The sequence below is a fragment of the Microchirus variegatus genome (assembly GCF_963457635.1).
Source record: "Microchirus variegatus genome assembly, chromosome: 21".
Classification (NCBI taxonomy): Eukaryota; Metazoa; Chordata; class Actinopteri; order Pleuronectiformes; family Soleidae; genus Microchirus; species Microchirus variegatus.
The window spans coordinates 6092715-6108164 of record NC_139822.1 but is presented as its reverse complement, the minus strand read 5'-3'; the positions used below and the strand labels follow the sequence as shown (position 1 = coordinate 6108164).

Below are 15450 nucleotides of genomic sequence, written 5' to 3'. Positions count from 1 at the left end.
CTCACTTCAACCTGACTTCCGCAACGGAAGAGGAGACCCGCCTCTCCCATGCAAAGTAATTCAGTGATTGGTTGTCTTATAAACGTACTAACATCTCTCGATCTTTGATTGGTTAAAAAAAAACTGTTGATGCTACCATCGTCAAATTAGATTTGTAAACGTCACACCGCGGGCAACGTAGAGGAAATGCCTTAGATGACATCATGATGCAAAACAAATATGCATTTAAGTTTAGTCAAATGAGAATTATTTTTTTGTTTACAATACCTATACCGAATACCTTTATTCTTTCAGTATTATAAGAGGAGCCAAATCACATGATGTATTTAAAGACTTAAATAAATGACCACTGGACTGAATTGATGATATGCACCTGTACTCCCCTTGTATTGTTAGTTTTAATTTTTGATTATTATTATTATTTTTTGCTTCAATTTTATTTCATTTACTTCGTTTTGGTAAGTGTTTTCCCCCACCAAAGATTTATGATGATGCTTTTCATATTTGGTCATAGATCTACTTATCCTTGCTGTTCTCTTACCTTGTTGTCTCTGAAGACACTGCAGTACAAAAGTAACTCAAATTAATTATTTTGTTCATATTGAATAAATATATATACACTCCTTTCACTTTCTATTTAATGTATTCAATACATACAGTATGTTATATATCATTTTATCGGGAAATCCATGAAAAAACTTACTTTTTTTCTCTAGCTCTAGAACCATGGGATGCTTGAAAAGGGTCATTTAAGTTCAGTTGGTGACATAAGTCAAGATCAGAGGCCATCCACCACAATGTATATTTGTAACCCCTAAAAAAATGTGCATGCATGATGAACACATTTACTTGGTGAGACTGCAAAGCCTTGCGAAAACAAGAAAAACATGGGGAAAATAAATTCAGTCAAGAAGGGCAACATTATTATTGTATCTTCTGTACAGAGAATCATTGATCACTCACAGCAGTCAGTATAAAGAACAGCCAAACAACACAAATGAGCAGTTTCAATTAATTTGAAAAATGCAATGTCACAGTGTCTGTACAAGGAAGAGTCTCTCTATGTACAACGATAAACTGTCAACAAGCTCGGAGTATGAACCATTAGTAAGGGAGGTACTTGAATCCTGCTCCTCATTATGTTATCCAACTTGTTTCTAAAGATGACACACAGCTTAACAGAAACTATCCAATATAAAAACCTTCTCTGAAATGTGTACTGTGCAATTCTGAATTATGTTTAAAATCACATAGTGATACACAGACAGATTTAGACCAAGTTCAGACTAGGTATTCACATACGTCCTCAATGATCTGATCACATGCGGACAAAGTATGACTGTTTACATCTGGCATTAAAATCCAGGATAAGCTTGAGTCAATCAAATCTCTCTGAAATCATGTGTAGATAGTTAATATTGTGGTGGTGTCTACAAATGAATTAACATACGAGTGTTGATCAGTGTAAAATACTGTGAAACCACCCACTGGTCAGAGGTCAGCTGAGGAGATGGTCTCTAACACGTCCTACCCAAACCTCCTCCAAATGCAGCTTTTATGATAAAAGATGCACCCAGGATGGATTGGATCACTCAGGATGTAGGAGGTTAACACTAGGTCTGAACAGGGTCATAGTATGAACAGTTATTCTTGATCAAATCTGCAACAAACATACCCCTGAAGGAACTGATTCTATACAATGTATCCCTTAAATACACATCAATTCATAAGGAACTTAGTTTCCATAGCAGCACTGACAAATGGAAAAGTCTGTGCGGCAAATTACACAGTTCTTTATGCCGTAACAAATCTAATAACACAAACTCTGAGAATATTCAAATGATAAGAACTCCTGGTGTTCGTGCTCAACTTGGCTCCTCATCTTCATCTATGTAAGGGATGTCCAGGTCGTCAAAGCTCCCATTGAAAGTGCTACTGGTGACCCGAGTCTCGCTGGTTGCAGAGGGGTGGTCTTGGCTGGGCAGGAAGCACATGGATTGAGTAACACCTCTCTTTTGTTCCGATGTGAACTCGAATTGTTTGTCCATTGACTGAGCCATCAGGCTTCTGACTCTCTGTGCCAGATCAGGAGGTTTTGGCGGGCAGTCGGGTTTCTGGCTCTGAGTGTGTGTAGTCACCTTTCCTGTTAGCAGCAAAGTCAGATTAGTCAAGATATTAGGTCAAATAAATATTATAATATAATATATATTGTTTATGAAATGATTTGACTATTGTGAAAATAAAAGGGCTGCATGATATATTGTAACTCTATCGCCATCGAGTTATCAACATGCACAATATATATGTTACAAACAACCACTTGAGCTGCGATAAATGTTTATACCTGACATTAAAGTGACATATTGTCCCATGTACTGTGTATGAGAGTGTTTGGACATAAAACAAAATGCTGGCTAAGTTATGTGACTTGCTTTCTTAAACCAAGAGGAAGGTGAAAATACCTTACCTCCCTACTGACCTTCCGAATCCAGGCTCCTCAGACGGTCCTCTAGGCTCTCTGTGCTCATTGATGATGATGAGTCCAGGTTATCGTTGTCAGAGTGCTCCTGCTCCAGGTCAGGTAACCTGTAGGCCAAGTCCATCCTGGGAATAACAACAAAATATAATATCACTCAAATACATACAAGTTAAACTGCTTTTAATTTGACTAAAATAAGAAAAAGCAAATCTCACTTTTCCTGCTTGATGGATTTGATCCTTTCGATGAGAGTCTTCTCCATATCATCAGTACTTAATTCATCTGGAACAGCCAGCTCTGAGGGCTTTTCAACAACCTGCACACAGATCAGAACAGTGGTTGGAGGCAGACTAAAGTATCCCACACCTTGCTCTTATCCTAATGTTTAGGATTCACTCAGATTAAAACACAATGTGTTTTTTTATACTGTGCACTTAAAATTATGTGACATGAGTAGACTATGAAGATATACTCAGGAAAACCTCTGAATTGAATGAGAATACATTTTGAGGTCAAATGTGTAAGAATTAGTGACATCTAATGGCGAGATTGCAGAGTGGAAGGGTTCAGGTTGCTACAGTAGGGTATGTATTTTTTGCGTTTCTAGTTAGGAGTAGTACCAAAATAACCAGCACAAACGCTTCCATTTTTGGCACCCTTCCCTTCAGGTACCAGAGTAAAGTGGTAGCCAGGCCGGCTCCAGCCACGACAATCAGCTGATTGGGTCATTCCCTTATGACCCACGTTTCCTCAACATCGGCCGTCTATTCTCATAAAAACTCGGCAGCCACAAACCGAGCAGGAAAATAAGAGCTACTGAATGTCCTCTATTGTGTCACACCAGTACGACGTCATGCCAAGCGACCATTGAGCACAGCCCACACCCCACCTACCAAGTGAAGGTACTGTTCAGTTGAAAAGCAAGCCTAGCCCAGGACATTCATCCATCCATCCATTATCTATCGCTTTATCCTCCACCAGAGGGTCGCGGAGGTGCTGTGCCTATCTCAGCTGACATTGGGCGATAGGCGGGGTACACCCTGGACAGTTCGCCAGTCCATCGCAGGGCCACATAATAGAGACAAACAACCATTCACTCACACACTCACACCTACGGTTAATTTAGAGTGACCAATTCACCTAATCCCCATATCGCATGTTTTTGGACTGTGGGAGGAAGCCGGAGAAAACCCACGCACACACGGGGAGAACATGCAAACTCCTTGCAGTAAGGCCCTGTTCCAAAGTTGCTCCAAATCATTCCAAACTGTACTGTACTTTACCAACTGAGCATACAGCATATGATGACCTTTACTCACATAAGCACTCTTTCACAGCTCTCTACACTCTCCTTCTCTCTTTCCCTTTTCCTCATTTTTCTTCAGTGGTTTATGCACTGTGGGCTTATCCTTTCTGCTTTTCTCAGTACGCTTTCACCTCAAATGCAAAACACATTCATTCAGGCTGTTTCAGATACAGAGCGGTGCACGATGGTGGCCAACATAAAACAAGGCTTATTCTAAAGCAGGGTTTCTCAATCCGGGTCCTGGGGAGCATGTTTTAGACGTTTCCCTGCTCCAACACAGCTGATTCAAATGAATGGGTCATAAGCTGGTGAAGGCAAACTCTGGCAAATGAATCAGGTCTAAGCATTTGCTTTATAACTGTACATCACACCTCGTGTATAAGTTCTGTTAAATTCACAACAAAACAAAAGATAAAGGCATGTGGCCTAATTTATATTTACAATACAGAATTATGGTAAATCTACACATGTATATAATGAGTAGATCATATGTAGTGCCATTGTTAAGAGTTTACTGTGACGCTTATTGTTGTAAGAGCACAGCTGTACCTTTAATAGCAGTGTGTGTGTGTTTTGTGAGAGAGACACGTGAAGCAGGCAACTGGGCAGAGCTAACGATAGCCGAGTCACGTGAGTCACAAATGTGTATTGTTCTTTGCCCATGGGTAGATATAAATGGCCAGACTCCTACAGAGTGAGCCAAGTGTCCATGTGTTCACCATCTGTCTGTAAGAGAAGGGGAATTAACCCCAGAGCAGTTATAGCTCTGGTTCTGGAATTAACATCTCCCCTGTGCTTTCCGACAGTCTGAACCTAAATAGGAACATTAACACCGGAGTTTGGTGTCAAAACATACACGTACACTTTCATTCTTCCATTCTGAATGAAAATAGCACATTTTCACCTTCTTTGTGGAGCCTCTATGTTTCCTTCATGGAGTTTGCATGTTCTTCCTGTGTATGTTTTCTCCGGGTTCTCTGGTTTCTAATAAATTTTTTCTATTGCAATTTGTGTTTCTTTTTGTGGTTGTCTTTGTCTGTTGTATGTGACAACAGTTATTGCCGTTCTGCATTGAGCTGATGTCAACTGATAAACTAGAAATAAAGTGATGCAAAAGTGAGAAATATAATATTGTATTGTTCTCTCACAGTGTTTTGCCTCTTCAGTCTGAGTTGATTCACAGCCAGGGCCTCTGCATATTCCAGCTCCTGGATATTCTGCATCTTCTCTGTGTAGCGTCTGAACTGCTCAGATATCAGAGTCTCCACACACCTGCAGACAACAGAGTCAATGATGTCCACAACATGCATCTCATTGACATGTATGGAGCATCTTAAATGTAGACTTTTTACACATATACATATATATACATTATATATATATATACATATATATATATAAATATATACACATTTACACATATATATGTATATATATATATATGTATGTATATGTATATATATGTATATGTATATGTATATGTATATGTATATGTATATGTATATATATATAAGTCCAGAATGACTTACCGTGTAGCCTTGCCTACATCCCTCATTCCAAGGAAAGGGTCATCAGCATCAGGGGTGCGCAACATACAGGGGGCAAACACAATAGCAAGGGAGCTTGATGACATTTTATTATGCTCTTCTTCCTTTGCAACCCTGGAAAACAAAAAGGTCAAGTTCTCATGGGAATTTCCACTGACAGCTTTACTCTATAAACACACACCCAACACACCCTACCTAACAAGGTGAAAGATAAGCCGCTCCAGTGTGTTGTAATTAGAAGGAGGAAGTTCATCAACCTTTTGGTATATAGCCCTGATTCTCTCCGATTTCTCTGGTAGCTCTGATGATGGAGAAAAATTTATGAGATTAATACATTTTAACAACTTGTCAGAGTTGTGAAACTGTCAAATTGTCAAACTGGATATGTATTTTTGATTATTGCAGCCTGGTATATGTAAAAGATTAGCAGAAGCATTTTTTTTTTGTATTATAATTTTTCCCAGCCCCTCCGTCATGTCCAACACGACCCTCTCTGTCCTCGTTTCTGCAGCGCACAAGCTGACCAATAGACGCCAACAGAAGGAGTCCAAACTAAGCCCGCACAGGGGTGGCATCGCGGTCCTTCCACTCTGGCACTGTCCTTCTCCCATGCAGTTTGGTTAATTCTGTGATTAGTTTTGTGATGTCCGTGGTGAAAAATAAATAAAAGGTGTCAATCAGCTCACTATCAATGGCCACGGCATAGCGGGAGTTAGTCCTGAGTCTGGAGGCTTGAACTGGAGCGTCAGGGTGTTTGTGGGTGCCCAGATCTCTCCGTTTCTTAATTTCCACAAAAGGTCAGCTCGTGTCTCCTCTTCCCCATAGTCAGAAGCGTCAGTGGAGCTGATGGGACATGAGGAAGCCCCCGGGAAGTACTCTTCATCGGTTGTGTCGGTGTCCGAATCCAATGGAAGGCATTGCGCTCCGCATCACTCGGGTTCAATGACCATGTTTGCCGCGGTGCCGCTGTGATGCTTCATTGTGAGTGGTTTGACATGCAAAGTCCAGCTATGCTCCTTAGCTCTGCACAGACACCTCATCACCTGTATACCTGTGATCATTTTTTTACATGTAAAGTGGCCGTGGAAAAGGCGCCACTTGAAAGCAACCTACGTTTTTACGCATGTGTGTGTGCACACGCGCACACTCACATGCACACAAGCCCACACACATACTCACACACCCACGCACAATTTCTGCCTCAGACCTTATGTGGAGAGAGGGGGGCGGGGTTTAGTGGGAGTGCCCTTGATCAGAAAAAGCAGTTTTTTTCTCTATGCACCAAAAAAGAAAAATTACGTAATCTTGATAGAAATCGGTCAGTGCACAGCCTTTTGCTTCAAATTATGTAAAAACAGTTAGAAAATTCATGTTTTTTACTTATCAAAAAGGTGATATGAATGGGTTTCAATGAGCACATGTTGGTGCGTAATAGTGCTAGCATTTCAGTTCACGTTGTTAAAAATGGACTACAAAAAAAATGCATATACAACCTGGCAAATTTTGAACAATATGCATGAAAAAATTATAAAGATATGCTAAAAAAGTAAAAGTCAAAAACACAAAAAGGTGTCTAGGTGTGTAAGAGGGTTAACACTTTATGTTTTCGATGTAACAATAGTTTGGACAAGACATGAGAACAGAACCCTGGACAGAATCCCAAGATTAGTGTTATGTTATCGTTGCTTTGCTGTCTATGAAGGAGAACGTGGTTTTCTGGAAGTCTGCTGTCTTGATTTATGTAAAATAATTACAAGAGATACACAACTCTGTTCAGATTAACATTAAGATTCCAAATTTGATTTTATGACTCCCTTTATTACCCTGACCAAGGAGATTGTATTTTCATCAGCATAAGATTGTCCTACTGTTAACAACTTCCTGTCTACTGTTTTTGACAGAACAATTAACATTTTTTGTCATGGAAAGGTAATCACCCAAGTATAATCCCACAGAAATTTGGTAAGAATCTACCGACTGACTTTTAAAACACAGGTGATAAAGTGTTTAAGCTTAGTGGTGGTCATCGCTCTCCAACTGCTTTTGTATCCTCTACTTAAAATGTTCTCTTCTAATGTATACAAAAGGCTGATATGTCAGGAACGTCCTTGTGCAAATGTCAACTCGACCCATAAGGAATTATATCAGAAAAAAATGCTGTTAACATTTACTCACCCGCAGCATGCAAAAAGTCAGTATAGAGGGCATAGGTCAAGAGGGGATCAGGCAGCTCTCTGAGCCAGCGTTTCACCAGACCTGTGATGGTGTGGATCGGGTAATTCTCTAAACACGCTGATTCCGGATCTGATTTAATGGGACAGAAACAAAAAAGAAAATTCACATTACTTCCAAATCTAATATGTATGATGGGTAATTAAACCCCCTCTTCTGAGGCTAACCGCCCAATGCCCGAGTAAAAAAAAAAAAAAAAAGCCAAGCGAGCCAAGGGAGAGAACGATGCAGGGTGAGTGGGGAACAGTGCAGGGGTTATGGTCTGGTAGTGAAAATTGACACTGTGACAGCTGCTTAGTGAGACGAGCCTCTCAATCGCTCACACCACAAGACACCAGTGAGAGAAAAACCTGGTTCAGACTTTGAGTTCAGATGTGTATCTCAAACACGATAAGACAAGATCTGAAATGTCTTACTGGTCTCCAGAATCTGGTGAAGTTCCCTCGCACGACATGTTGACCCCGACTTGCGGTAAATGCCCTCAGTGTAGAGGCCGTTTAGCTCCACATGCATTAGCAGCAGCTCCACTACCTTGGGCACAGGGTTGGCTTTACTGGTGAGGACACACACCTGCACCCCAAAGTGAAGGGAGCCAGGCACACTGTCATCCTGATCACACGAAAATACAAAATGGGTTAATGTCACAGCTTAACAGACAGGAAGTCTTGAGAAGTTAATTTTGGGGAAATGAAAATGCTGTACTTACCTTTCTGGCACATCGTGTAGAGCAATCTGTGATGATTTTTTTCAGGCATTTCTTGTGACATATCAACTTGCAAGCTAAATGAAAATATAGAAGACACATAGTGATATTAATTACATAGACACATATATAAATATGTACTTTTTATTTTATTTTTTAAAACAAACATATTTTGTGTGGTAGTTCAACACACCACTGCACATGTAGGCTTTCTCCATCCCCCAGATGTAGGAGCCACACAAGTCGCATGACTGCATGATGTTCACCTGGTATGTGCTGAACATGTGATCCAGAGGATTATCAAGCTGCAGACACAAAGTAAACAAACAATACACTGAGTATATTCACCAAGATTCATGACCTGGAAACATTAACAGTGCAGTTTAATACATTAAACGTACACATTTGTCCTTTTTCCTCCTCTTTTTTGTAAGTTTAGTAGCCTGAAAGAAGCCAGAAGTTAGATGAGTGTGAGTAAGGTGTTTAGAGAGGGATTATTGTGTTTCTGTCTGAATACTGTAATGTACCTTTGTTGGTTCAGACTCCACTCGTTTTATTTCTCCTCTGATGAAGCCGTCCAGCACGGACTGGAACAGGTTGACCACCAGTGAGACCTCTGCCTTCTCTTTGAACCCTGCTAGTGTGGTCACTTTGTTGTGGTAACCTTTCATCAGATCCTTGTAGGCAATTTGGGGCTTCTGTTGGGTCACAAGGTGCCCATGAAAAGCACAGTAAACTCTCTGTGCATTGAATTACTTACTCGTATAGAGAAGGAACCTGACGTACCTCAACAGAGTACATGCCTTTGATGGTCTCTCTGAACTGCATGGTGGCTGTGAGGAAAATGTTCTCTGTGGGTGACAGATCTTTCATTCTTGACCGCAGTTCATTCACCTGAGGTAAAAGGTGAGTAAATAATGAATATATGAGAATTTCAGAACAAATTAGAAATAATTAATATAACTAATTTATTCATAAAGATAAACCCCTTGATATGTGTCATAACAAAAAAAAATTACTTACATACATATAAACAAAAACAACAACCAGCAACTAATAATATCAAAGGAAACCTTACACAGTTAGGCCAGAGTGGTCATTACCAGATAAACAGTTAAGTGGATCACCAAATATTATTAAGTATAATACCACTAAGTACACATACAATATGACCATTAGGTACATATACTGTTGGAGCTTCAAACATAAAAGATCTTTTGTCAATAGATTTTTGCACACGTGGGATGTAGAGATAACATTGAGTAGAGTGCCTGATTTTTTATAAGAACTGTACAAGATACTGTTTTAAATAAAGTAGCAAATGAATGCATTTAAATATAAACCGAAACCATCTTCTATCGATCGTCAGTGTGCAGTGATATAAAATGTTCTTCTAAAGCGAGGTTAAAATGTGTTCCAAAATCAGTTACTGCAATTAAAATAAAGCAAAAACAAAGTATTCTTGTAATCATCCGTCAAGCAATTGTTCATGGTCAGCACTTCAATGACCACTAAGGTGTCCTTACATGTTTGTTCCCATTCTGTTGCCTATATGTCAAGTATGATATCTTCCTGTGCGTCTGTGCTTTAAAACAATACTATTATCTGCTTATCTATACCATTACTATTATTAGTACTATTATAGCTATTTATGTGAAAATCAATAGCACAAACATGCACATGATTAGTGTAAACAAGTAGTGTTAGCACTCCGAGTTAGCACTCTGCTCCTCTTTGTGATCTCACCTGGTTGCCGAGGAACTCGTCCAGGTTCCGCAGCTCCTTGGGGTCGGTGATCTCTCGGTCCAGAGAAGTGTTCCACTCGATCGCCCGCGTGGCCCGGCTGATTCGGATGGTGGGGTTTCGATTGGCCCGCCCACTACTTTGGTATGGATGTGTAGTATACCTGGGCAATGTGACTGTGAATGACATAAGGTGAGATGGAATCATTAGCCTGAAGAAGTCACAAGAGGGAAAGTACTATGTATTTATGACGTATGTGCGTATTTGTTATTATTATTATTGTTGTTATTTATAGTATGTGTTAAACTCAACACTTATTAGTAGCACACATCCAGTTATTGGGGGGTTAGAAGAAGGCTCAGCCCTACATTTGTATTTTTGTCTTTTTTATTGGGTAGAGCAAATTACTATCATTATTATCAATATTATTGTTGGCCAAGATGTAACCCTATGCTGTTCTACTGGAAACCAGCTTAGACAGATGGATATTGCATTGTGTTACTACTCTGCTGATTGCAATGGAAAATCATTCACATATCATTTTCCATTCTTCTACATTTATGTTCTTTTGTGAGTACTAGTCCAATGTTGATGCTATTCCATGGGTAAATCACTTAATTTTATGTTAGAAAAAAAAGTATCCTAAAATATATCTAAAATATATATATATATATATATATAAATATATCTAAAAAATAAAACAAATTTAGTGTAAAACTGTTTTATTTGACCTCAACTCGGAAACAGTTTTTAATCATCGGGTCTGTAATAGAGTTTGACACCTTTATAATCTCAAAGTATACCCTCTTGTAGTTTTACAGAGGGTTGTTCATGGTAAACAATCCTCCAGATGGAAGTAAACAGAACTGTGTATTCCAATCAATCAATCAATGTATTTATTTGTCCCCAAGGGGGCGATTTGTTTTGCAGAGAGAAAGAGAACACAAAGCACATATCACAAATATACACGCATGAAACACGTAAATTACAATAACTTACAAATAGTAATAAAAAACCTAATTTTAAAACACTATGGTTAGAAGATAAGGCCATTTTACCATGGCTACCTTTTCCTCCTGGCATTTAAAACACGAACGGCAGAAGGTACAAAGGAATGTTTAAGTCTGTTAGACTTTGCAAATGGGAGTCTAAGCAGTGAACCTGATGGTAAGAACTGAAACTGATTATGTAAGGGGTGAGAGCAATCGGACAAGATGGAGCTTGCTTTCTTGATCAGCTGTTTGTCGTAAAGTTCTTGTAGAGTTTGTTGTACGGACCTGATGATTTTACTGCTAACACCGACAACCTTATTGAGAAGGTTTCTGTCTTTAACTTTCAGAGATTGATACCAACAAATTGAGGAGAATGTGATGACAGATTCGATAAAAGAATGATAAAACATAGTCATGAGGGAAGAATCAACCTGGAATTTAGAGACTTTTCGAAGACAGAAAAAGCGTTGCTGGCTTTTCTTATACACCGAGTCTGTATTTTTTCCAAATGAGAGTTTGTTGTCAATAATAGTGCCTAAGTACTTATAAGACTCCACCATTTCAATTTCTTGACCGTCAATCCCGTTGCTTACAGGAGAGGGCTGCACAGTAATCGGCTATCGATATTGTCAGGGCCTGCACTTGTTCGTCTTTAAAGTGTTTAAAAGTTTTAACCACTGAATGAACATCAAAAAGAGGGGAAACTGGATTATTTGATTCCATCATTGTGGCTTTCAATGTCGTTATTTCATTATTAAAATCATGCACATCAAATCTACAATCCAGGGTTATATGTCGGGAAAGTGATAAACAAATTGATATTATTTTACAAACACATCACTGTCCTCAAATCATTAACATATTGTCCTCTCACAGTCCTACATTCCACTGTATATTTAATGAAAAATATTGTCATTACCAGCTTTTTCAGACGAAGAGTCGTTACCTGGGGGATAAGGGTTAGGGTTAGGCCCCAACCCTTTATGTGCACGCTTCCTCAGGAATCTACTGAGAAACCATATCCTGTATAAAATACAATTTGTGTTAATTCCATGCAAGATTACAATGAGCAATGTTTATGACAGAACATTTGGTTCCAAAAGTCTTGATATTTAATCAAATAAAGCAGTTTACCTTTCAGGAGTTGTGAGCTGTGATTGGTTGGACCCGTGTTGCTCTGAGTCATCAGTGGTGGGCCTGGCTGGAAGGCTGAACCGTGACCCATCAGGCTCCGCTGGCATCTGTAACAGAAACATTTACATGTTTTATGCTGAAATTGGCCCAATATTTACAAGAAAAACAAACATCATTTGTAAGAAAGTTAGCCCTCTTTCCCATCCATGACCACCACCAGCATCTGACCACACCCATCTCCCACAGCTCCACCACCACCAAACCAGGCACCCATAAAAATAATAACTAACTAACTAAATAATAATTAACTTCACCAGTTCATTTTTTTGACCAAAGCAACACCATTTATTTTAATTATAATTAGTATGATGTGTTTGTATTTTAATATCTTTGTTATTATCCTCATGTATTATTTGCTCAAATGGGTTAGTAACACTTCATACAAGAAAATTCACACATTTCGTGTTTATGTAATCATAAGAACAATGCAATGTCATGTTTATTGTCTTAAGAGTAAAGATCACCAATCCTGTGGTGTGCATGAACAAAAAACATCAAAATAATCTTAAATGAGGCAATGAGGCAAGCGACAGAGGACACCCCGACATCAAAGCGCCATATTCGAGTCTAATCCGTGCCAGATGATGTGCAGTTCATTGCTGGCAAAGGGACTAAATATTTGGTTTTTTTTGTCCTGATGTGCAGAGAAGAAATGCAACAAAAAAAGCTTGAATCCATCTGGGACATCCACATGCAAGGCTTGCATGCAGACAAGCAGCATTGTCAGTCAGCATGTCCCTTTAGTCAGTACCTTGACCTGGCATTTGAGTGCCCGGACATCCACACTACTGGCCGAGCTCTTCAGACTGGGCATATGGGGGCTCATGGGAGGCAGTGGGAAGCTCCAATACTCACTTTCCTTGGAGCCCCCAAAGTTAATCATCAAACCGCTGCGGGCGTAGGCTAAGCGCCGCTTGCGTCTGGGCTGCTTGCGAAAGCACACGTTGACCTACTTGGGCCAGGAAAGGTGATGAGGCACAGACTGGGAGGCCTTGATTGGGTCATGTGTTAGGATCCTCCATGATTTTTTTGAACTTAACATTAACTTACAGTTTGCATGACTAGATCACCTTCAGCTAAACACAAGATTTATTGTTGTGAGCAAAAAAACAACACATTTCAAGCAAAAACAGATTTAGTCTAAATGTTCCTCTTGAAAACACATTCATACTGTTATAGTTAATGTTTTAAATCATGTAATATCACAAGAAAATGTTACCTCGTTGGCTGAAGGTGAGCTATCAGAGCCTGATGAGCTGACCCTGGACAGTTCATCAGCAGACATGGACTTTGCTTTGGAGCTGTTTTGCAGATGAAAAAAAAAAAAGAAGTTGGGAATTGAGATGCAGTCACACTACAGTTTTAAACCATGACAGAAACATGTTCAGATTATTCAAACTAAAAGAAAGTGTATGACTTCATTAACAAGCTTTTTGAATTTAGATTATCCTTAGACACTTACTGAAATGCTTCTTTCCTATTGTCTCTTCGTCTGTAAAGTTCTGGACTTGAGTCATCTGTTGGGTCACCCTCACTGTACCGTTCCCTCCACTTCTCCGCCTTCTCCTTGATGCCCGCCAAATCATTGTAGCGCTGAAGAGAACTGCTCTTCGAGGGGCTGGGTGAACGATCTTCACTGCCAACATTAGGGTCCAGAGGGAAGGAGAGGGGTCTGTTAAGAGGCGGTGGGGATCCTCTGCCATCTCGTTTCTCACTGCTGTCGTCGCTCTGGTTGCTGACTGAGTCTGCCTGCTGGGTCCTTCTGGGGCTAATGTCCACTTTATGCTGCCTCTTTAAATCTTTCTTTGTCATCCTGTTACATAACAATCAACACATTAGATTGATATGCATAAAAACTACTTAATACATCCAAACAAATCAAGAATATTTCATCACAGATATCAGGAAGAAGTTTAAAAGTGTAAACATAATAATAATCAGTGTTTATCAAACCTGGAACCTAGTTTTAATTGCTTTTTTTAATCAACAAAACATTCACATTTAAGAAGGTAAAAAAATCACAAAGCTTGTATTAATTAATTTAAAACAAACAAAAAACCCTCTCTAAAATCGATTAATTCACCGTTGCAGCCTTACTGGTTACTGGTACTAAATGTTTCACGAATATTCCATGATAACAAAATAATCCTAAAAAATTATTTATAATATATAGTGCTGGGCACTATACGGCGTTAACGTTAACGCATGACGCGTTTCCATGGCAACTGACCGGAAAAAGACGCACGTGACATCATGTTTACCTAACTCCCGATTGTTAAAATGAGTCTCTAAAGTAACGCTAAACTTTAAAAACAGAGGCACACATACGCAGTACACAGGTACGCTGGTTATTGAGCGCTGCTGTTTACCTTTAATAAACAGACCACTCCAGTTCAACTCCGGAAAACGAAAAACGCAAGTCAAACGCAAGTCAAATTATGACAGCCCCGGACTGGCCCAACATGCGTCGGCCCACCGGTACGCCCAATGGCCAGTCCATGCCTGCACGTCATCTAAAATAATTGACTATGCTGCGAATGAAACGACTTGTGGCAGAGGCACTAAAACCGCTGCACAGTTTACCCGACCGCACACCTGAACCCCCCCCCCCCCTCCCCCCCCGCCCCACCCGGGGATCTGCATGATGAAAAATCGGAAAAATCATACCCCTGACACAAAGTGATTATAAACTTCATAATTTATAGATAGCACTGTATATTTGATTCCTACCTAACAACCCTCCTAAATATTACACACTGGAGCTTTAAATAAGGATTGTGTCAAATGATTAGACAAGGACTCTGCTTTACAGATGCCAACATTTTGCATTTCTATAGCAGCTCAAACTGCCATGAATTCTGCATTTTTTGAAACAAAATATGTACCACACAGACCAAAACAAAGGGCTCAGCACACATACACCAGGCGAGAATGGGAGGGGGAGGAGAGTCGTATGTGATTTGATTCAAGACAATTCTTTTAATTAATGTGCTATGCATAAAGAATATACCCAGCCAAAATTGGCTTACAAGACACCATTATTAAAGTCAGAGTATAGACAACAGTTAAAAATGCTAATACATTCCTGGAATTTTTTCCAGGCTTTAGAAACCAAGGTCAGCAACTTGTGTACATTAAACTTAAACAGCCATTCTGACGTCAGAGCACCAGAATATTTCTGGGTTTTGAGAATGTTCTTAGATCATCACAATGTGGACCACAAAGAAAAAAGTGCGACTCACTCTCAAGTTCAT

At 39.6% G+C, this 15450-nt stretch overlaps 1 protein-coding gene across 1 annotated transcript in view; it reads right to left on the bottom strand.

Annotated features, from left to right (window-relative positions):
- Positions 1-964: 964 nt before the first annotated feature.
- Positions 965-15450, bottom strand: part of LOC310942725 (unconventional myosin-IXb-like) — a gene marked incomplete at its 5' end in the record, with an annotated part of 42891 nt that continues 28405 nt past the window's right edge. Inside the window, 19 exons of the mRNA XM_083908151.1 lie at positions 965-2143; positions 2480-2604; positions 2695-2795; positions 4934-5057; positions 5315-5446; positions 5528-5633; positions 7508-7636; positions 7981-8173; positions 8271-8344; positions 8461-8572; positions 8669-8710; positions 8795-8965; positions 9054-9161; positions 10014-10186; positions 11949-12025; positions 12137-12243; positions 12948-13145; positions 13416-13497; positions 13659-14009. Coding sequence (XP_083764277.1) covers positions 1866-2143; positions 2480-2604; positions 2695-2795; positions 4934-5057; positions 5315-5446; positions 5528-5633; positions 7508-7636; positions 7981-8173; positions 8271-8344; positions 8461-8572; positions 8669-8710; positions 8795-8965; positions 9054-9161; positions 10014-10186; positions 11949-12025; positions 12137-12243; positions 12948-13145; positions 13416-13497; positions 13659-14009 — 2683 coding nt within the window. The 3' untranslated portion in view covers positions 965-1865. The remainder of the gene's footprint in view (positions 2144-2479; positions 2605-2694; positions 2796-4933; positions 5058-5314; positions 5447-5527; positions 5634-7507; positions 7637-7980; positions 8174-8270; positions 8345-8460; positions 8573-8668; positions 8711-8794; positions 8966-9053; positions 9162-10013; positions 10187-11948; positions 12026-12136; positions 12244-12947; positions 13146-13415; positions 13498-13658; positions 14010-15450) is intronic.